At 46.1% G+C, this 21545-nt stretch overlaps 1 protein-coding gene across 3 annotated transcripts in view; it reads left to right on the top strand.

Annotated features, from left to right (window-relative positions):
* Positions 1–8757, top strand: part of immt (inner membrane protein, mitochondrial (mitofilin)) — a 113797-nt gene extending 105040 nt beyond the window's left edge. For all 3 annotated transcript variants that reach the window (XM_072497574.1, XM_072497573.1, XM_072497572.1), the window contains 3 exons: positions 1586–1717; positions 2140–2269; positions 7902–8757. In XM_072497574.1, coding sequence (XP_072353675.1) covers positions 1586–1717; positions 2140–2269; positions 7902–8509 — 870 coding nt within the window. In that variant the 3' untranslated portion in view covers positions 8510–8757. The remainder of the gene's footprint in view (positions 1–1585; positions 1718–2139; positions 2270–7901) is intronic.
* The last annotated feature ends 12788 nt before the right edge of the window (positions 8758–21545 follow it).

The following is a 21545-nucleotide window of genomic DNA, read 5'->3' as shown; positions in this document are numbered from 1 at the left end:
GAACTAACCTCACAGCGAGTTATAACTATCCTGTCTTATATATTGATCCGCTGACAGTGCCGGATTGGGAGTAGGCCTGTTAGATAGCAACCATTGATTCGTACCCAACGCCAATCTCGATTTTGGTCTTTGCTGCTATTTAACCACCGTGCCTGCTGGTCATAACGCAGTAGTTAAACCATGTACTTTCTGTCTACCAGTACATATTTAATTCCCTTAAAATTACCTTGGTTTTCCTAACAATATGGTGAGATTCCTCATTTTATTGTTCTGATTTGTAGGTTTCTATCTTTTGCAGACAGATATTTGTTTGTAATTGCCTGGTATGTGAAGTATTTATTCAGTGTATAAGACAGGGTGAAAGAGAGGCTGGAAGGATAGATGTGTGGTGCAAAAGGAGATTAGAAATTTAAAAGTTAATATAAAAAGACATGGGGATAATTTATATTGATAAATATACCCACCATAAACGGAGAGGCTGAATAATGAATGACTGACTGGTTTTACTGATTTATGATTTAATCATGACTGCATTGTTTGAGGGTTGGTATAGGAAAATGAGATTGGAATGGATAGGCTCAACACTTGAAATAGAGGAAGATAAATGAAAAAGCAAGACAATAGTTTTGTTTTAGTTAACAATCACAGTCCTGGCAAAATGAACTCAATTGAGTACAATTAAAAATGAAACCTTAAAATGGTTTCAGTTAATGGTAGGGAGTTGGGGAGAGTTATAGAACAAAGAGATCTAGGAGTACAGGTTCATAGCTCCTGGGAAGTGGAGTCACAGGTGGGCAGGTTGGTGAAGAAGGCATTCGGCATGCTTGGTTTTGTTGGTCAGAACATTGAATACAGGAGTTGGGACGTCTTGTTGAAGTTGTACAAAACATTAGTAAGGCCACATTTGGAATACTGTGTACAGTTCTGGTCACCCTATTATAGAAAGAATATTATTAAACTAGAAAGAGTGCAGAAAAGATTTACTAGGATGCTATCAAGACTTGATGGTTTGAGTTATAAGGAGAGGCTGGATAGACTGGGACTTTTTTCCCTGGAGCGTAGGAGGCTTAGGGGTGATCTTATAGAGGTCTATAAATTAATCAGGGGCATAGATAAAGTAGATAGTCAACATCTTTTCCCAAAGGTAGAGGAGTTTAAAACTACAGGGTTTAGGTTTAAGGTGAGAGGGAAGAGATACAAAAGGGTCCAGAAGGGCAATTTTGTTCACACACACAGGTTGGTGAGTGTCTGGAACGAGCTGCTAGAAGCGGGTACAATTTAGACAGTTATATGGGAAAGATGGGTATAGAGGGCTATGGGCCAAATGCGGGCAATTGGGACTAGCTTAGTGGTAAAAACTGGGCGGAATGGACAAGTTGGGCCGAAGGGCCTGTCTCCATGCTGCAAACCTCAATGACTCTAATACTAACCTGATTGGCATGCGCATCTGCAACTGCACATTTTGTTGAATAATATTGGTACTAGCCATGTTTTAGACTACTCTATTCCCAAGGTGATGGAAATGAAGGAAAGACGAGAAATGTCAAAATGAACTCAATTGAGTACAATTCTATTTCCAATTTAGGCAGAAGAAGTACGAGAAGTGATGGAGGCCGAGATGCGAACCCAGCTACGCAGGCAAGCTGCTGCTCACACTGATCATCTGAGGGAGGTACTGAAGGTTCAGGAACAGGAAGTCAAAGGAAAATATCAGGAGGTAAACTACACTGTATATTAAGCCACTTACGGCAAAATAAAATAGTTAATGCTTCAAAGCTTGCTCTTCAAATTATGTCTAATCGCTCCCAAATTACAATAAAAGGGCCTAATTTCCTCTGAAATTTTTCCTTCTGCTGTATTTTATTAACAGGTTTAGTTTTGAGTAAGAGTTCGTGTGCGCGCACAGGCACACATTTCTGACCTTTGACAATTCCATCAAAGATTTACAGTTGTCTGGAAAACTCAATTTCACCCTGGGAAGAACATCACTGTGTTTTCCATTCTTTTCAACCAAGTAATCTCGAGTGAAATGATCTGTTTGGGGACAATTAAGGTTGAGTTACGGGCAACTTAGTACATTTTTAATATATAATGGAGTTTTATACCACTTAATTGCATTTTCTTTTCTATTTTTTGCAGGAGTTGCAACAAAAGATATCTGACTACGAGATTGAATTCAGACGCTTGGCTCAGGAACAGCTGGACAATTTCACAATGGATATGAATGCAGCTTACTCCAGGTTGAAGGGTATTGAACAAGCAATGGAAAGTGAGTGATTACTTGTCATTAGCAAGTATTTTGCCTAACTTTTCCAATCCACTTGGTGAGATGCATTCAACAAGAATTCTTATCACATAATTGTGACAAACCAAATGGTTGAACACCAAATTAATTCTTCTCAGAGAATTTGATTTTTAAAACCACCATACCTCCTCATAAAGAGCTGCCTGATATTTGTCAAAACATTGCTGGATTTGGTCTCTGGTGTAATGATTATTGTCACTGGGTGGTACATACTGCATTCTTGTTTTAAAAGAAATGACATGTCAAAATTGAAACTCAGCCTTTTAGGAGTGAGATCACAAAGCACTTGTTCACATACAGTGTGGAAATACAGTGTGGGCAGCACGGTAGCATGGTGGTTAGCACAATTGCTTCACAGCTCCAGGGTCCCAGGTTTGATTCCCGGCTTGGGTCACTGTCTGTGTGGAGTCTGCACGTTCTCCCCGTGTGTGCGTGGGTTTCCTCCGGGTGCTCCGGTTTCCTCCCACAGTCCAAAGATGTGCAGGTTAGGTGGATTGGCCATGCTAAATTGCCCTTAGTGTCCAAAATTGCCCTTAGTGTTGGGTGGGGTTACTGGGTTATGGGGATAGGGTGGAGGTGTGGGCTTAGGTGGGGTGCTCTTTCCAAGAGCCGGTGCAGACTCGATGGGCCGAATGGCCTCCTTCTGCACTGTAAATTCTATGATATCTTTCCCCGTAGAGGCTGTTCATTTTTGGGGCAATTGATAAGACTGAGTTCATAAGATTGTCGTTTAGGTACAAGTAGTAAGAGATTTGGAGTTAATGTACAGACGATCTTAACAATAACAATGTTATATTTGTGTAGTGCCTTTAATGTAATAAAACATCCCAAGGGTGGCAGAGCTGGCTTAAGGGGTTTTAATTGCTTACCCCGGTTCCTATATTCTTATGAGAGAGACACTATTTGTTGAAAATCAAAATGCACCAAGTGCTGGAAAACTGAAATTAACAACAAGGAAATGCTGAAACGCAAACCAGTCCGAGAGCACCTGGAAAAGGTTGGTTAACAACTCGGGGAGGGGTCAAGGGGTTGGTTTAGCACACTGGGCTAAATCGCTGGCTTTTAAAGCAGGCCAGCAGCACGGTTCAATTCCTGTACCAGCCTCCCCGAAAAGGCACCTGAATGTGGTGACTTGGGGCTTTTCACTGTAACTTCATTTAAGCCTACTTGTGACAAGCGATTTTCATTTCATTCATTTCAAATGTTTAGATACATGCAGGTTCGAGATTTTGCCAGAAAGGAGATAGAGCTTCCCAGTGGAGCCGGCTTCCACATTGCTGGAGGAGGAGCTGACGACAGGGGGGCTGGAGAAGGGGGTAGTGTCAGCGGTTTACGGAGCTATTTTGGAAGAGGAGAAGGCACCACTGGAAGGGATCAAAGCAAAGTGGGAGGAAGAGTTGGGAGAGGATATGGAGGAGGGGTTCTGGTGTGAGGTGCTACGGAGAGTGAATGCCTCCACCTCGTGCGCGAGGTTGGGGCTGATACAGCTGAAGGTGGTATTGAGAGCACACCTCACGAGGGCGAGGTGTGCCCTTCGATCCTTTGAAGGAGTAGAAGATGTGTGTGAACGTTGCGGGGGGGCGCCCCGCTAATCACGTTCATAGGTTTTGGTCCTGTCCAAAGCTAGAGGATTACTGGAAGGAGGTTTTTAGGGTAATTTCTAAAGTGGTGCACGTGAAACGAGCCAGGCCCCCGGGAGGCCATATTTGGGATGTTGGGCCAGCCAGGGTTGGAAATGGGTGCGGATGCAGATGTTGTAGCCTTCGCCTCGTTGATTGCCCGAAGGCGGATCCTGATGGGATGGAGAGCAACCTCTCCACCCGGTGCCCTGGTGTGGCGAGGGGACCTGTTGGAATTCTTGATTCTTGAGGAGGTTACGTTTGAACTGAGGGGAAGGATGGAGGGGTTCTACAATTCATGGGCATTATTCATTATGCACTTTCAAGAATTGGATAACATCGAACATTAGTTGGGGAGGGGGGGCTGTGTGTGTTAATGGTGACTATGGGTGATCCCTAATTCCTTTTTGTCATTTATTTGTGTGAACATGCGGGCTAATGTTTGGGGTTTGGTGGGAGGATGGGATCGTTGTTATTGATATGCGGATTGACATTCTTGTCACTGATTATTGTTTATTGTTGGTGGGTGTAAATTTGGGAGAAAATGTGAAAAAGGAGAATAAAAAATATATTTTTTTTTAAATAAAAAAAAAATTCAGGGGATCAATGTCCACTGCAAAACTGTTGCAGATGAACAGATCTGAGGAAAAGGAGATTGGGAAGAAGATTTGGTGGATGTCAGTCAGGAGATGATTGATTAACAGATTTGATAATGGTATGACAGAAGGAGATGACCATTAGTGAAAAAAAAATCTTGGGATATGTAAATAGCTACATCAGAAGAGCAGAGGGTGAGAGAATGCTCCAGTGATTTGGGAGCATGATGGAAGAAAAAGACAAGTGACAACAGGGATATGGACTGACGCAGGATGCCTTTTCTGTATTATAAGTAAAAAGCAAAAATAATGTTGGGGTGAAAACATGCACAATTACAGATATGAAATGACTTCCCCTTTACCTCTTAACCTGTCTACAGCCTTTGACATAGGCGATCCCACCATCCTTCACAACTGCTGTGCAACTGGATGAGACTGACCTTGCCTGGTTCCATTCAAATCCAGTGAATCACTTGCAATGACTTATCTTTCTTGGTCCCCTCCTATTTCTCATCTATCTGCTGCTTCTCGGTGACAACATCCAAAAGCACGCTGTTCATTTTCAAATGAACGTTGACAATTTCCAGCTTTACCTCACCGCCCCTTCCCTCAACTCCTACATTGTTGTTAAATTATCAGACTGCCTATCTGGCATCAAAATTTCCTCCAATTAAATCTTGTGAACACTGAAGCCAGTGTTTTTGGTCTCTGCTCTAAGGCCTGACTACTGACTCCATCCCTCTATCCCTGGCAGCAGTCTGAGATTAAGACCATTTCTTCACAACCATGTTTGATCCTGAGACGAGCATCTGACCTTCTATTTATGTAATCACTGAGATTGCCTTTTGCCCACATCATAACTTTGCCGCATCTGCTGCTGAAACTCTGATCCATTCTTTTGTTATCATAGAATCATAGAATTTACAGTGCAGAAGGAGGCCATTTGGCCCATCAAGTCTGCACCGGCCCTTACAAAGAGCACCCTACTCAAACCTACATATCTATCTTATCCCAGTAACCCCTACTTAACCTTTTTTGGACACTAAGGGAAATTTAGCGTGGCCAATCCAACTAACCCGCACACCTTTGGACTGTGGGAGGAAACCGGAACACCCGGAGGAAGCCCACGCAGACATGGGGAGAACGTGCAGACTCCACACAGACAGTGACCCAGCCGGGAATCGAACCTGGGACCTTGGAGCTGTGAAGCAACTGTGCTAACCAGTATGCTACCTTGCTGGCCAAGGTACCTTTTATACCTTTTTAAAAAATATATTTCGAGGACCCAATTATTATTATTTTCCAATTAAGGAGCAAATTAGCGTGGCCAATCCTGCACATCTTCGCCATGCCGACATGGGGAGAATGTGCAAACTCCACGCAGACTGTGGCCCGGGGCTAGGATTGAACCCGGGTATTCAGCGCATTCTTTTGTTACCTCTACACTTGACTTTCTTTTATTCGTTCATGAGATGCGGGCGCCGCTGGCTCGGCCAGCATTTGTTGCCCATCCCTGAGGGCATTGTAAGAGTCAACCACATTGCTGTAGGTCTGTCTTCACATATAGGCCAGACCAGGTAAGGACAACAGATTTCCTTCCCTAAAGGATATTAATGAACCAGATGGGTTTTAACGACAATGGTTTGTTTCATGGTTATCATTAGACTTTTAATTCCAGATTTTATTTTTTATCATGTTTAAAGTTCACCATCTGCCATGGCGGGATTCAAATCTGTTCCCCAGAGCAATAAATGGAAAAAAAATGAAATGAAAATCACTTATTGTCACAAGTAGGTTTCAAATGAAGTTACTGTGAAAAGCCCCTAGTCACCACATTCCGGCGCCTGTTTGGGGAGGCTGGTACGGGAATTGAACCGTGCTGCTGGCCTGCCTTGGTCTGCTTTCAAAGCCAGCGATTTAGCCCTGTGCTAAACCAGTCTCTATTACCCTGGGTCTCTGGATTAAGAGTCCAGTGACATTACCAATGTAATTTAATCGCTGAAAGTTGGTATGCAGGTACAACATGTAATAAAAAAGCAAAATGGAATTCTAGCAAATTCATTACAAAAGGACTGGAGTATAAAAGCAGAGAAGTGTTGTTGCAGTTGTTTAGGATGTTGGTGAAACCACATCTAGAGTATTGTTTCCAATTTTGATCTCCTTATTTGAGGAAGGATGTGGTGCATTGGAGGCAGTTCAGGAAGTTCACCAGATTGATTCCGGGGTTGACATATGAGGAGAGATTGAACAGTTTGGGCTTATACTCGCTGGAGCTTAGAAGAATGAGAGGGGATCTGATCAAGGTATATAAAATATTAAGAGGGATTTATAAAGTAAACGTAGCCCAATGTTCCCCCTTGTGAGCAATCTAGAATGAGATCACAGATATAGGTTGAGAGGTGGTAGATTTAAACCGTGATAAGGAGGAACTACTTCCTCGCAGAGGGTGGTGAATTTGTGGAACTCGCTGCCCCATATTGTGGTGGAGTCCGAATCATTAAATGATTTCAAGAGGAGATAGATATATTTCTGATTTGAAAAATGGGTTAAAGGGATATGGACAACAGGTAGGCATGTAGATTTGCGACCAGGAAGAGATCAGCCATGGCCTGATTCAATGGCGGAGCAGACTCGAAGAGCTGAATTGTCTACTTCTGCTCCTAATACCTATGTACTACTATGCCATGGCCTCCCCTCCAATGTATTCAAGGCTAGTCTCTCACATTCTTCCCTCCAAATCTGAGGTCATCCAAAACTAAGGTCTTAACTTGCACCAAGTCTTGTTTACTCATCACCTTGTGCTTACTGACTTACAGTGGCTTATGGATGTTGAGTTTTAAACTTCTCATCCTTGTTTCAGATCCTTCCAGTACCATATCCCATCTCTGTAATCTCCTCTCACTCCACAACCCTTTGAGATATCTACCCTCCCCTTGTTCTGCCCCCTTGTGTATTCCTGATCTTAATCACTTCACCATTGGTGACCATGCCTTCAGTTGCCTGGACCTCAATATCTAAAATAGCCTAGCTACACCTCTCTGCTTCTCTAACTTGCTTTCCTCCTTTTAAGACGCCAATTAAACTTGGGTAATAAAGTATACTTTTTTGTCATCTGACCTACTATCTCCTTACGTGGGTCGGTGTCATAAACTGTTTGATAGTGCTCCTGTGAAGTGATTTGATCTGTTTTCTTGCAATTAAAGGTACTTTACAAGTATAAATTGTCATTGAATAGGAAAAAGCAATCCAACCTTTTCAAGCACCCAACTATAGAAAATATGAATCGAGCTGTAACATGGTTGTTCATTGTTTCTCATATAATATATATCTATAATTAAAAGTTTAGTGTTTTCATTAACTATGAATGTTGCTTCCTTTTAGGTCATGCAGTTGCTGAAGAAGAGGCTAGAAAGGCCCATCAACTCTGGCTCTCCATAGAAGCTCTGCAATACACACTAAAAACAGCCTCTGGTGATAATCTGACAGAACCTCTACAGAAAGCCCTAGAAGCTGTTACAAATAGCTGTGGAGATGATCAGTTCACACAGGCCTTAGTTAAAGCTCTTCCTGAAGAGTGTCTCTCCCGTGGCGTGTACAGTGAGGAGGCATTACGTCATCGGTTCTACGCAGTACGGAAAATAGCACGGCGTGTGGCCATGATAGATGAGACGAGAAATAGCCTCTATCAATATTTCCTGTCCTACCTGCAGTCCTTCCTATTAATGGAGCCCCAAGTAGCAAAGCCCCCTGAGGAACTTAACTTTGAAGACCTGGACACATTTAGACTGTTATCGTACGCTGCATTCTGCATTGAACATGGCGACCTAGAGCTTGCAGCTAAATTTGTCAACCAACTGCGTGGAGAACCGAGAAGGGTGGCACGAGACTGGCTGACAGAAGCTCGTGTGACCCTTGAAACAAAGCAAATAGTTGAAATCCTTTCAGCTTATGCCAATGCAGTCGGTTTGGGTACCACACAAGTTCAATAATTCATCAGAAAATCACAGAAAAATTGAGTCTAGCCCTGTAAGCACTATGTTACTGACTTCACTGACTTGTTCCAGTGTATTTCCAGTAGATGGTACAATGAAATAAGTTGTTGGGAATGTGTGTTTGTAATTTGGTATAATAGTTTTATGGATTGGACTTTGTAATTGAACCAAATAATCATTTCAAGTCATTGTATGTTTATTTTTTCCTTCAGACGCATATCAATAAAACAAATTTAAACAATGAATGGAATATTAATATTGATGTATTGAATTAAAGTATGACCAGTTATGAGTTCAATATAGTGAATCACCTGCCAATGTGTCCCTAGATTCTGTTTTTTCTCTGTTTATGATCAGCCACGGTTGGTTACTCATTGATTTGTAGTGACCTAAATATGTTGAATAATTGGGTTGGTAGAGATGAGTTGAGAAAGAGTAAAGAAACTGACCATCTGAACGTCCGCAAAGAAGCAGCTAAAGGCTAGAAACCATTATGGACCTAGTTATTATTATGTTCTCAATAATACTCTTAACATTGAATTGAGGTGTTATAGATTTATTGGTGCACAATACATGCAATTGTACTTAAATACTTAAAAGGTAGCTCTTACAGTCATGGTGATTGGGGATTCAAGCTTGTTACAGTGCTGAGCTCAGTATCCTTAGCCTTTCTGACCCCAAAGACTCATTAAAAACTTTCTGATTTATACATTTTTTAATGCCCTCTGTGGCCATCTATACCATTCATGACTACATAAGTAAATTAAAGATAAAATACAACTCTATATGTGGAGAATTTAATTTGATTTGTCCTTTATCCTCCTTGCTCTTTCAAACCATCACTTATGCCACCATGGTTACATCGCCCCACTCTGCCCCAGCGTGAGTTTATCTGCTGCCGAAACCGTCATCCTTCCCTTTATTACCTCTGGACTTGACTATTTTAACACATACCTGGCTGACCTTCCTAGTTCTATCCTCCGCAAACTTGGTCTTCTGCTGCCAGTGTCCTAACCTGCACTGTTCAACTCGCCTATCTCCCTTGTGCCCACTGATCTATATTTGACTCCTGGATAAGCAACATCTTAATTTAAAAATTCTCATTCTTGTTTTAAAATCCCTCAATGGTCTTGCCCCTCCCTACCTCTGTGATCTTCTCCAGCCCTACAGCAAGCCCTCTGGCCTCTTTAGCATTCCTGTTTTACTTCCTCAGTTGCCAAGGTCCTAAGCTCTGAAATTCACTCCTGAAATCTCTTCCCTCCCTATCCCTCTTTTCACTCCTTAAAATCTACCTCTGACCATGGCCATCTGGCCTAATAGCCTCGTGTCAGATTTGGGTTAAGACATTTTAAATCAACTTGGGACATTTTATTACGCTAAAGGCACTAGATCAATAATGTTTTTGCTTAATAAGCCCTTGTTGAGCACTTTGATCAAGAGTTTAATTTGTTTCAGATATTTTTATACATCTTTTTTTCATTGCTTCGTCCTGAAATTGGCCCAATAACCTCATGGTACATTAAATTGACTTACAGGCAAAAGCTAAAGATTACGTTTTAGTATTGTTGAAGAGAAAATCTATCAAAGTATAACATTAATAGACTTCATTTGGGATAGTTTGATGTTTCTTGATGCTCAATATGTCCAAACAATGCAGAACACTAATGAAAATAGTCAATAGTCTGAATGATTTCTCTTTCCTCATTTAGTATCACAGGACACTTCAGGCTATTTCTAATGTATTAATAGTTCAAGCAACAGACGACTTTGACATCAAGCACCGGAGTAATGGAAATCTTTCCAGTATGATTGGGCTGTGAAGATGGAAGGAAACCTATTAACGTGTTGTTGCTCTATTTACTTGCTATATATATATATATATATATATATATATATGGCGGTTAATAAGGTCACCTTTCTTAATCCTAATTATGAGTATACTTTCAGAGTCGCCAGGTATCTCTGGATACCGCCACAAGGTTCAACCCGAATACCGATGAAAGAGCCAATACACCAGTTAGTTAGTTCAAAGTCAATGGTACTTTATTTACACACAGTATGATTTACTCATGCACAATAACACTACAAGCTAAACTATCTCTATCACTAACACCTAGACTTAACTTCGGGTGCCCACATAGGTCAGAGGAACAATGGTCGTTGTTTGGATCTGAGGCTGTTGGGTTCGAAGAGGTAACAGGAGTACAGCTAAGGTCATCCGTCTGGTAGCAAGCGTTGACCTTGAACTTGCTTGCTTCTGGTGATGCTGGTGAGAGCCGAATCCAAGAGAGTGAACCTTTGGCGGGGGTTCCTTCTTATACTTGGAGGGGCTTCGCACGCATTTAGGTGGGCCTTAAACTTGGTCCCAATTAATTGGGCAGCATCTTGACCATTGTCATCGATCTAAACCAATAAAGGGGCAGGTGCCTTGATGGCTGGGCGTGTCCTAGGTGGCCGCTGGCCTTGCTTTGTGTCTTTTGGTTGGGGTAGTGGCGCCGGAATGTCTGAGACAGTATCGGCTACCTGAGCATTAGTCCTTTGTACCTCTGAGATGGGCCATCAATATGTAAATCGACCCAGAGTTTCGATTCCGTCTGCAAACTGCCTTCCAAATATACATTCAGGCTCTGTGCCTGCTTGTTGCTTTGTATTGTCCATATTTCCTTATAGGCTCTGCGAGTGTCCATTTTATACACTGAAAGTGGCCATCCCAGATGGCTGCACTCTCTCCTTGTGATCCTCAACGCGAAGAGTGAAGGATCATATTGCTGAATCTTCTTTGTTCTCTGCCTAAGTCGAGCACCCGCAATCAAGGGCAGGTTCTATTCTACTCTGTCCTATAGATTAGAACCTGTACCTAAATTGCTCTATGTACATCACATTATTATAAAATCTTAAGGGGCTATGACATTCAGGTATGCATTACATTTATTTTTCATTTAAAACACGGGAACCTCTAACTATTCTTCTCTAAACTATCCTTAGTCAATTAAAAGAATTTACAACCGTATAAACTATACAATAGCAGCATTACATGTCTCTGTATCTTGGTGGTCAAGTACAGAATTTCACATCTTTTATTCGAACAAACAAAAAAATTTACTTAGAGGGAGTGGGGGGTTTGCTGAAGTCCGTAAATAGGGGGTCTGAGGGTATATACCGGAGTGCGGGAGGCTTTCCTTTGCCATTTCTGAAGTTTGTGTCTGGATGACACTACAGAGTATCGCTATGATTAACTGCTTCCACGATGTATGACAGGGAATAGAACATAGAACGATACAGTGCAGTACAGGCCCTTCGGCCCACGATGTTGCACTGACATGGGAAGTCAAAAAACAAAAGCCATCTAACCTAAGCTATGCCATTGTCATCCATCTGCTTATCCAATAAACTTTTAAATGCCCTCAATGTTGGCCAGTTCACTACTGTTGCAGGTAGGGCATTCCACGGCCTCACCACTCTTTGCATAAAGAACCTACCTCTGACCTCTGTCCTATATCTATTACCCCTCAGTTTAAAGCTATGTCCCCTCGTGCTAGCCATTTCCATCCGCGGGAGAAGGCTCTCACTGTCCACCCTATCTAACCCCTGATCATTTTGTATGCCTCTATTAAGTCTCCTCTTAACCTTCTCTCTAACGAAAACAACCTCAGGTCCATCAGCCTTTCCTCATAAGATTTTCCCTCCATACCAGGCAACACCCTGGTAAATCTCCTCTGCACCCGTTCCAAAGCTTCCACGTCCTTCCTATAATGAAGTGACCAGAACTGTACGCAATACTCCAAATGCGGCCGTACCAGAGTTTTGTACAGCTGCAACATGACCTCATGACTCCGGAACTCAATCCCTCTACCAATAAAGGCCAATACTCCATAGGCCTGCCTCACAACCCTATCAACCTGGGTGGCAACTTTCAGGGATCTATGTACATGGACACCTCTGCTCATCCACACTTCCAAGAATTTTACCATTAGCCAAATATTCCGCATTCCTGTTATTCCTTCGAAAGTGAATCACCTCACACTTCTCTACATTAAACTCCATTTGCCACCTCTCAGCGCAGCTCTGCAGCTTATCTATGTCCCTCTGTAACCTGCAACATCCTTCCGCACTGTCGACAACATCGCCGACTTTAGTGTCGTCTGCAAATTTACTCACCCACCCTTCTGCGCCCTCTAGGTTATTTATAAAAATGACAAACAGCAACGGCCCCAGAACAGATCCTTGTGGTACGCCACTTGTAACTGAACTCCATTCTGAACATTTCCCATCAACCACCACCCTCTGTCTTCTTTCAGCTAGCCAATTTCTGATCCACACCTCTAAATCACCCTCAATCCCCAGCCTCCGTATTTTCTGCAAAATCCTACCGTGGGGAACCTTATCAAACGCTTTGCTGAAATCCATATACACCACATCAACTGCTCTACCCTTGTCTACCTGTTCAGTCACCTCAAAGAACACGATAAGGTTTGTGAGGCATGACCTACCCTTCACAAAGCCATGCTGACTATCCCTAATATTCCTATCTAGATGATTATAAATCTTGTCTCTTATAATCCCCTCCAAGACTTTACCCACAACAGACGTGAGGCTCACCGGTCTATAGTTGCCGGGGTTGTCTCTACTCCCCTTCTTGAACAATACCATTTGATAAATTTGGCACACCAGGTTGGTGTATCAATGGCTGTCTCTGGGTGTGGTGTATGGCAGGGATGGGAAACATTCACGGCCTGTGGGGTAGGGGTTGGGGGTAGCGTCCGCGCGCAACTGTAGTGATCCCACGAAGATCCAAATGTAGATCATGTCTTCATGTTGTCTTTTTCCTTCTTGGTCTTCCTTTGTCTTCTGTTCTGGATTTCCTGTGGATACAAGCATAATATCTATTATTACCTTGTTTAAGATCTCGTATGTCTGTCCTTTTATTATCAATTGCCCATTAGAATTGTCACCATATGTGACTCCCTCATTTTTTTTAAACCAAACATTTTGGGGACCAGACATGCAAAAAGAAAATGCTGTCACAGCGCGAGCAGTCTTGCAGCCTGTGTGATCTGTGCGCGAGTGGGCGGACAATCTCTCCGTCCAGCAGTAACGTATTCCATCCAAGTGTTTGAGGATGTAAATAGCATTTAGGAGAGTGGCCTAAGGGTCGCCGGAAAACAAACAAAACTTGCGGCAAAGAACATTCTTTAAACCACAGACTAAAAGAACAGTAAAAGAGTTTCGAACCGAAAGCTCTGAATGGGATGCATATGGGCCGCGGCGGGGCAGAATGGGTGGAATCCCCGGGTAGGATGGTGACCAGTGCCGTAGGTGCACTACTCGAGCGTAGCTGACCAGATGGGGGTCCTCGGGCAGGGCGGGGATCAGTGCCGTTACTCCGCTGCCTGGGTGACCGGGTAAGAACGGAAAGAATTTGTGTTCATTGTGGATACTGCCTCTTATGATTACCTTCGAATCAGAAGAGTAGGTATGAATGGGTGTCTGCCGACAAACTTGTTCCTTTAACTGCCACTTGGTGTTAAAAAAGTGGTTATGACTATTTCAAGATGTGGCGTGGGGCCATGAATAAACTTTTTTTTTTAAAATATATTTTATTCAAATTTTTTCGGTCAAACAAGAACAGTACAGGATTTTCCTCTTTTTACAACTTTAAAACAATATAAATAATAATGACCGTTTTTTAACAAATAAATAATATATTAACTAAACGGCAACTGCCAACAACAAAATAATAACTCTCCAAAACAATGAAGTCCTACATGCCAGTATAAATAGCTAATATACAAACAACTATAGGAAACCCCTGAGGGCCCGCGTGGGCCCTCCCCTCCCCCCCGGGTTGCTGCTGCTACCTTCCCCATTTCCCTTATCGTTCTGCGAGGTAGTCAAGGAACGGTTGCCACCGCCTGGTGAACCCTTGAGCCGAACCTCTTAGTGCGTACTTTATCCGCTCCAATTTTATAAACCCTGCCATGTCGTTTATCCAGGCCTCCACGCCCGGGGGCTTAGCTTCCTTCCACATAAGCAATATCCTTCGCCGGGCTACTAGGGACGCAAAGGCCAAAACATCAGCCTGTCTCGCCTCCTGCACTCCCGGCTCTTCTGCAACCCCGAATATAGCCAACCCCCAGCCTGGCTCGACCTGGACCCCCACCACCTTCGAAAGCACATTTGCCACCCCCACCCAGAACCCCTGTAGTGCCGGGCATGACCAAAACATGTGGGTGTGGTTCGCTGGGCTTCCCGCGCATCTCCCGCACCTGTCCTCCATTCCAAAAAATCTACTTAACCTTTCTCCAGTCATATGCGCCCTATGTAGAACCTTGAATTGTATCAGGCTGAGCCTGGCGCATGAGGCCGAAGAGTTTACCCTACTTAGGGCATCTGCCCACAGCCCCTCCTCGATCTCTTCCCCCAGCTCCTCTTCCCATTTTCCCTTCAGCTCATCCACCATGATCTCCCCTCGTCTCTCATTTCCCTGTATACATCTGACACCCTACCATCCCCCACCCATACCCCCGAAATCACCCTGTCCTGAATGTCTTGCGCCGGGAGCTGCGGAAATTCCCTCACCTGTTGCCTCGCAAAAGCCCTCAGTTGCATATACTGAAATGCATTCCCCGGTGGCAACCCATATTTTTCCGTCAGTGCTCCCAGACTCGCAAACGTCCCGTCTAGGAACAAATCCCTCAATTGCACAATCCCTGCTCTCTGCCAGACTTTAAATCCCCCATCTATCTTCCCCGGGACAAACCTATGGTTGTTCCTTATCGGGGACCTCCCCGAGGCACCCGTCACTCCCTTATGCCGTCTCCACTGCCCCCAAATTTTCAGTGTTGCCACCACCACTGGACTTGTGGTGTACTTTTTCGGGGAGAACGGTAAAGGCGCCGTCGCTAATGCTTGCAGGCAGGTTCCCCGACAGGACGCCATCTCTAGTCTTTTCCACGCCGCTCCCTCCCCTTCCCCCATCCACTTGCATACCATTGATATATTGGCGGCCCAATAATAGTCACTTAAGCTCGGCAGTGCCAGTCCCCCCCTATGCCTGCTACGCTGCAGAAACCCCCTCTTCACTCTTTGGGTCTTCCCAGCCCACACAAAGCTCATAACGCTCTTATCCACTTTTTTGAAAAAAGCCTTGGTAATCATCACAGGGAGGCACTGGAACACAAAAAGAAATCGCGGAAGGACCACCATTTTGACCGCCTGCACCCTACCCGCCAGTGACAGGGGCACCATGTCCCATCTCCTAAAATCCTCTTCCATCTGCTCCACCAATCTTCCTAAATTAAGCTTATGCAAGTTTCCCCAGTTCCTGGCTTTCTGGATCCCTAGGTACCGAAAATCCCTTGTTACTCTCCTCAGCGGCAAATCATCTATTCCCCTGCTCTGTTCCCCAGGGTGCATCACAAACAGCTCACTCTTCCCCCATATTCAGTTTATATCCCGAAAATTCCCCAAACTCCCTGAGTGTCTGCATTATCTCAGGCATCCCCTCCACTGGGTACGCGACATACAACAACAAATCATCCGCGTCTAATGACACCCGGTGCTCTTCTCCTCCCCTAAGTACTCCCCTCCACTTCCTAGAGCCCCTCAGCGCTATGGCCAGTGGCTCAATTGCCAACGCAAACAGTATCGGGGACAGGGGACACCCCTGTCTTGTCCCTCTATATAGACGGAAGTAGTCAGATCTCTGCCTGTTTGTGATCACACTTGCCACCGGGACCCTATATAAAAGCTGAACCCACCCAATAAACCCCTCTCCAAATGCAAATCTCCTCAACACTTCCCACAGGTAATCCCACTCCACTCTATCAAATGCTTTCTCAGCGTCCATCGCCACCACTCTCTCCGCCTCTCCCTCCGGTGGGGACTTCATCATCACACCTAGCACCCTCCGTATATTAGTGTTCAACTGTCTCCCCTTAACAAACCCAGTTTGATCCTCGTGAACCACCCCTGGGACATAATCCTCTATCCTCGTCGCCATCACCTTGGCCAAGAGCTTGGCATCTACATTCAGAAGGGAGATAGGCCTGTAAGACCCGCACTGCAGCAGGTCTTTGTCCCTCTTCAGGAGCAACGATATCGTCGCCTCCGACATCGTCGGGGGCAACGTCCCCCTTTCCCTGGCCTCGTTAAAGGTTCTCGTCAGAAGCGGGGCTAGTAGGTCCATGTATTTCCTATAAAATTCCACCGGGAACCCACCTGGTCCCGGGGCCTTCCCTGCCTGCATGCTCCCAATCCCTTTTACCACCTCAATCTGTGCTCCCAATCCTGTCCTCTCCTGCTCCTCCACCTTCGGGAATTCCAGCTGATCCAGGAAGTGCATCATTCCCTCCTTCCCTTCCGGGGGTTGAGCCTTATACAGCCTCTCATAAAATGCCTTAAACACCCCGTTCACCCTCTCTGCTCCCCGTTCCATCTCACCCTCCTCGTCCCTCACCCCACCTATCTCCCTCGCCGCCCCTCTCTTCCTCAATTGTTGGGCCAGTAACCGGCTCGCCTTCTCTCCGTACTCATACTGTACTCCCTGTGCCTTCCTCCATTGTGCCTCTGCCCTGCCCGTGGTCAGCAAGTCAAATTCCGAATGCAACCTTCGTCTTTCCCTGTACAGTCCCTCATCCGGAGCCTCTGCATACTGCCTATCCACCCTCAAAATTTCTCTCAACAATCGCTCCCTCTCTTTACTCTCTTGTTTCCCCTTATGGGCCTTTATGGAAATCAGTTCCCCTCTGACCACCGCCTTCAGTGCCTCCCAGACCACTCCCACCTGAACCTCTCCATCATCGTTAATCTCCAGGTACCTTTCGATACATCCCCTCACCCTTACACACACACCCTCATCCGCCAACAGTCCCATATCTAATCTCCAGAGTGGGTGCCGTTCCTTTTCCTCTCCTACTACCAGATCTACCCAATGTGGGGCATGGTCCGAGATGGCTATGGCCGAATACTCCGTCCCTGTCACCTTCGGGATCAGTGCCCTTCCCAGGACAAAGAGGTCTATCCGAGAATACACCTTGTGGACATGAGAGAAGAAGGAAAACTCCCTACTCCTGGGCCTAGTGAATCTCCAGGGGTCTACTCCTCCCATCTGCTCCATGAAGTCCTTAAGCACCTTGGCCGGTGCCGGCCTCCTCCCCGTCCTAGACCTGGACCGTCCAGCCCTGGATCCTGCACCGTGTTGAAATCTCCCCCCATTACCAACTTTCCCGCCTCCAGGTCCGGGATACACCCCAGCATACGCTTCATGATGTTTGCATCATCCCAGTTCGGGGCATATACGTTCACCAGAACCACCGCTTCCCCTTGTAATCTGCCACTCACCATCACGTATCTACCCCCACTGTCCGCTACTATGGTCCTCGCCTCAAACACTACCCGTTTCCCCACTAAAATAGCCACCCCTCTATTTTTTGCATCCAAGCCCGAATGAAATACCTGTCCCACCCATCCTTTACGTAATCTGACCTGATCCGCCAGTTTCAGATGCGTCTCCTGTAGCATGACCACATCTGCCTTTAATTTCTTTAGGTACGCGAGTACCCTTGCCCTCTTAATCGGCCCATTCAGCCCTCTCACATTCCACGTGATCAACCGGGTCGGGGGGCTCTTTACCCCCCCCCCCATGTCGACTAGCCATCCTCTTTTTTAGACTAGCTCCTCACCCGGTTCCCACGCTCCCGTTTGTCCCCCCCGACGGTGTCCTCCCGTCCCGACCACCCCGCCCCATAACAGCTCCCCCTTTCCCTTAGCAGCAGCAACCCATTTAACCCCCCCCCCCCCCTCCGCTAGATCCCTTTCTAGCGTAATTGCTCCCCCCATGTTGCTCCCAGAAGTCAGCAAACTCTGGCTGACCTCGGCTTCCCCCGTTTATCCTTGGCCCTCCATTGTGTAAGGCCCCCTCCTTCCTGCGCTCCCTTTCCCGCCGCAATTACCATAGCGCGGGAACAAAGCCCGCGTTTCCCACTCGGCCCCGCCCCTAATGGCGCAGTTCCCTCTCTCCTTCCCCCTCTCCTTCCCCACCGGTGCCCACAGTTCACCATACACCCCCCCCCCCCCCCCCCAACGAGGGGAATAGAGAAAATGTTCCCCCCCTTCCCCGTCCCATACAATCCCCCCACTACTTTATTACAGAAACTCTTTCTCTCTCCAGTCTAGTCCAACTTCTCCTCTACAATAAATGTCCACGCCTCTTCTGCCGTCTCGAAGTAGTGATGTTTCCCTTGGTGTGTAACCCACAGTCTCGCTGGCTGCAGCATTCCAAATTTAACTTTCTTTCTACGTAGCACCGCCTTGGCCCGATTGAAACTCGCCCTCCTTCTCGCCACCTCCGCAATCCAATCCTGATACACACGGATCACCGCATTCTCCCACCTGCAGCTCCGTGTCTTTTTCGCCCATCTCAGGACCATCTCCCTGTCCTTAAAGCGGTGAAACCTCACCACTATGGCTCGAGGTATTTCTCCTGCCTTTGGTCTTCGCGCAAGGACTCGATATGCTCCCTCCACTTCCAAGGGGCCCGTCGGGGCCTCCGGTTCCATTAACGAGTGAAGCAATGTGCTCACATATGCCCCGACGTCCGCCCCCTCTGCACCTTCGGGAAGACCCAAAACTCTTAAGTTCTTCCTCCTCGAGCTATTTTCCAGGGCTTCCAGCCTCTCTACACACCTTTTATGCAGTGCCTCGTGCGTCTCTGTCTTCACCACCAGGCCCTGTATTTCATCCTCATTCTCGGCAGCCTTTGCCTTCACATCACGAAGCTCCAACTCCTGGGTCTTCTGTGCCTCCTTTAGCCCTTCAATCGCCTGTAGCATCGGGGCCAACACCTCCTTCTTCAGCTCCTCCACACAGCGCCGCAGGAACTCTTACTGTTCCGGGCCCCACACCGAACGGCCTCCTTCCGCCGCCATCTTGCTTCGTGCTTCCCTTCCTTGCCGCTGCTCCTGAGGATCCTCTGCAATCCAGCCACTACTCTCTCCTTTCTCCATATATATCCGGGGGGGATTCCCTTCTATTTCACCGCACAATGGTTTTAGCCGTCAAAAATGGCCGTTGGGGCTCCTAATAAGAGCCCAAAAGTCCGTTCCAACGGGAGGTGCCGAAACGTGCGACTCAGCTGGTCATCGCCGCACCCGGAAGTCCTCGGCCATGAATAAACTTAAAGTGCACAAACAAACATTCAACATTTAAAATGAACAAACTAAAATAACCAAATCGGGCAGTCTCCATCAGAAAGAAGGACACCGTAAATCTCCAGCGGTTCCTTCTCACCATCATCTGGACACCTCATTGCTCTATAATGAAAGAGTCGCAAAGGGGCTCGTGTGTTGGGAGTCAGACTGAGTCATCTTCTCCCGGTTGCCAAACTGGTGACTGGAGTAGCTGTGCCAAGGCTGCTTGGGACGATGTGGGGACCATCTCATGGTTGCCGGATGAGTCTGTAAGAATTGTCGCGGTGCCAATGTTTTGTGTCAAGGTTGGAGGTGGTAGGGGGCAATCCATAGTCGTCGGGCGGTGGGTCTGGATCAGGGGCTTTGATATACACGGTCTCAAAGGGGTCAAAGGAATCTTGTTCGGAGTCGCTGGGAGTGGGGCCTGGTGCAGAATTGAAATCGTGTGGCAGTTCCATGGGGTCTAGTGTATCATTGCTATCGCTGTCGCTGTCGGTCGAATGAAGGGTGAGGCGGAGTCGTGCCTCTGGGGGTGGAGTGGAAGTGGTGTCCGAGGATGGGCTGGACTGGTTGGGGGAGGGTAGGAATAGGTCGTCCATGGGCGGGGCGTGTTCATCTGCTGCTGCAAGTGAGATGTGGTGAGTGGTTTTTCTGTGTACCATAAGCCTTAAGCTGGTTTATGTGAAACCATCCTGACTTGCCATTGGGATAAGTGATCTTATAAACGGAGGGGCTGACTTTATCTGAAATGGAGTAGGGTCCTGCGAATTTGGCAGAAATAAATGAACTGAGGTTGTACAGGGAGAGCATGACCTGCTGCCCTACTGAAAATTCCGTGGCATATACTGTTTTGTCAAAACATACTTTACTTTGCTTCTTTCGTGTACCAAGCCTAATAGCTGCAGCGAACTGGGCTGCTTTAACATTATCGATAATTTACTGTACAGCCTTCTCATGGGTGAGGGCAGTGACTGGGGACTGGCCAAATCAAGCCCTAACAAGTATTCTGTCCCCTTCATGGGTTGTCTGGTCATGAGGGTGTGGGGGGTGTATCCTGTCCAAGCGGATACCGTGTTCCTTATGAACATTAGTTGTTGCTAACTTTGCCTTAGTTCAATTGCTCTGTTTTATTACCTTTGCTCTCGAGTCGCCAGGTATCTTTATGATACCACCACGAGGTTCAAGTCTGAGTAATGATCAATAATCCAATACACCGATTAGTAAAATTTAAATCAAAGCACATTTATTATACACAGTAACCGCTACGCATGCACAAATTCTACATCTAAGCTATTTCTACGACTAACAGGCCTATACTTAACTTTTGACTGGCCCACCAGGTCAGGGAAACAAATGGCCTTTCGTTCGGGTTCTCAGCCTGCGGGATTCGAAGTTGGTACGGATTGATAGCTAAGAGCGCCTATCTCGTAGCGAGCGTTCAGTTAAGACTTACGGGTTTTGGCGATCACTGAAGTCACTGCACCGGTCACGGTCAATGTTGGTTCGTATTGCTGGGTGACCCGGGCAGGAAGAAGAGAGAGCGATTTGAACTTGGGGCTCAACTCGTATAGTCCCCAGGGGCTTCCCGCCTTTCAGGGCGGACCCTGTACCTGGTCCCAAGTGATTGGACTTTGTCCCAGTCGCTTGGTTCGATTTTCTACAATTATGGAGCGGTTCCCTGATCGATGGGCGGTCTTGAGATGCTCGTTCACCTCCTTTGTGTTGGCTCCTGCTGGCGCCGAGGAGTCTGACTTTGCTTTGTGTGTCCAAAATTTTACTTATTGTTCCCGGGATTGCTCATCAGTATGCAGATGGCTGTTACTTTGTTATGCTGATGGTCGCTG

The sequence above is a fragment of the Scyliorhinus torazame genome, chromosome 3 (assembly GCF_047496885.1).
Source record: "Scyliorhinus torazame isolate Kashiwa2021f chromosome 3, sScyTor2.1, whole genome shotgun sequence".
In the NCBI taxonomy this organism is placed as follows: Eukaryota; Metazoa; Chordata; class Chondrichthyes; order Carcharhiniformes; family Scyliorhinidae; genus Scyliorhinus; species Scyliorhinus torazame.
The sequence above is the reverse complement of the archived record's forward strand: the minus strand, read 5'-3'. Positions and strand labels throughout refer to the sequence as shown.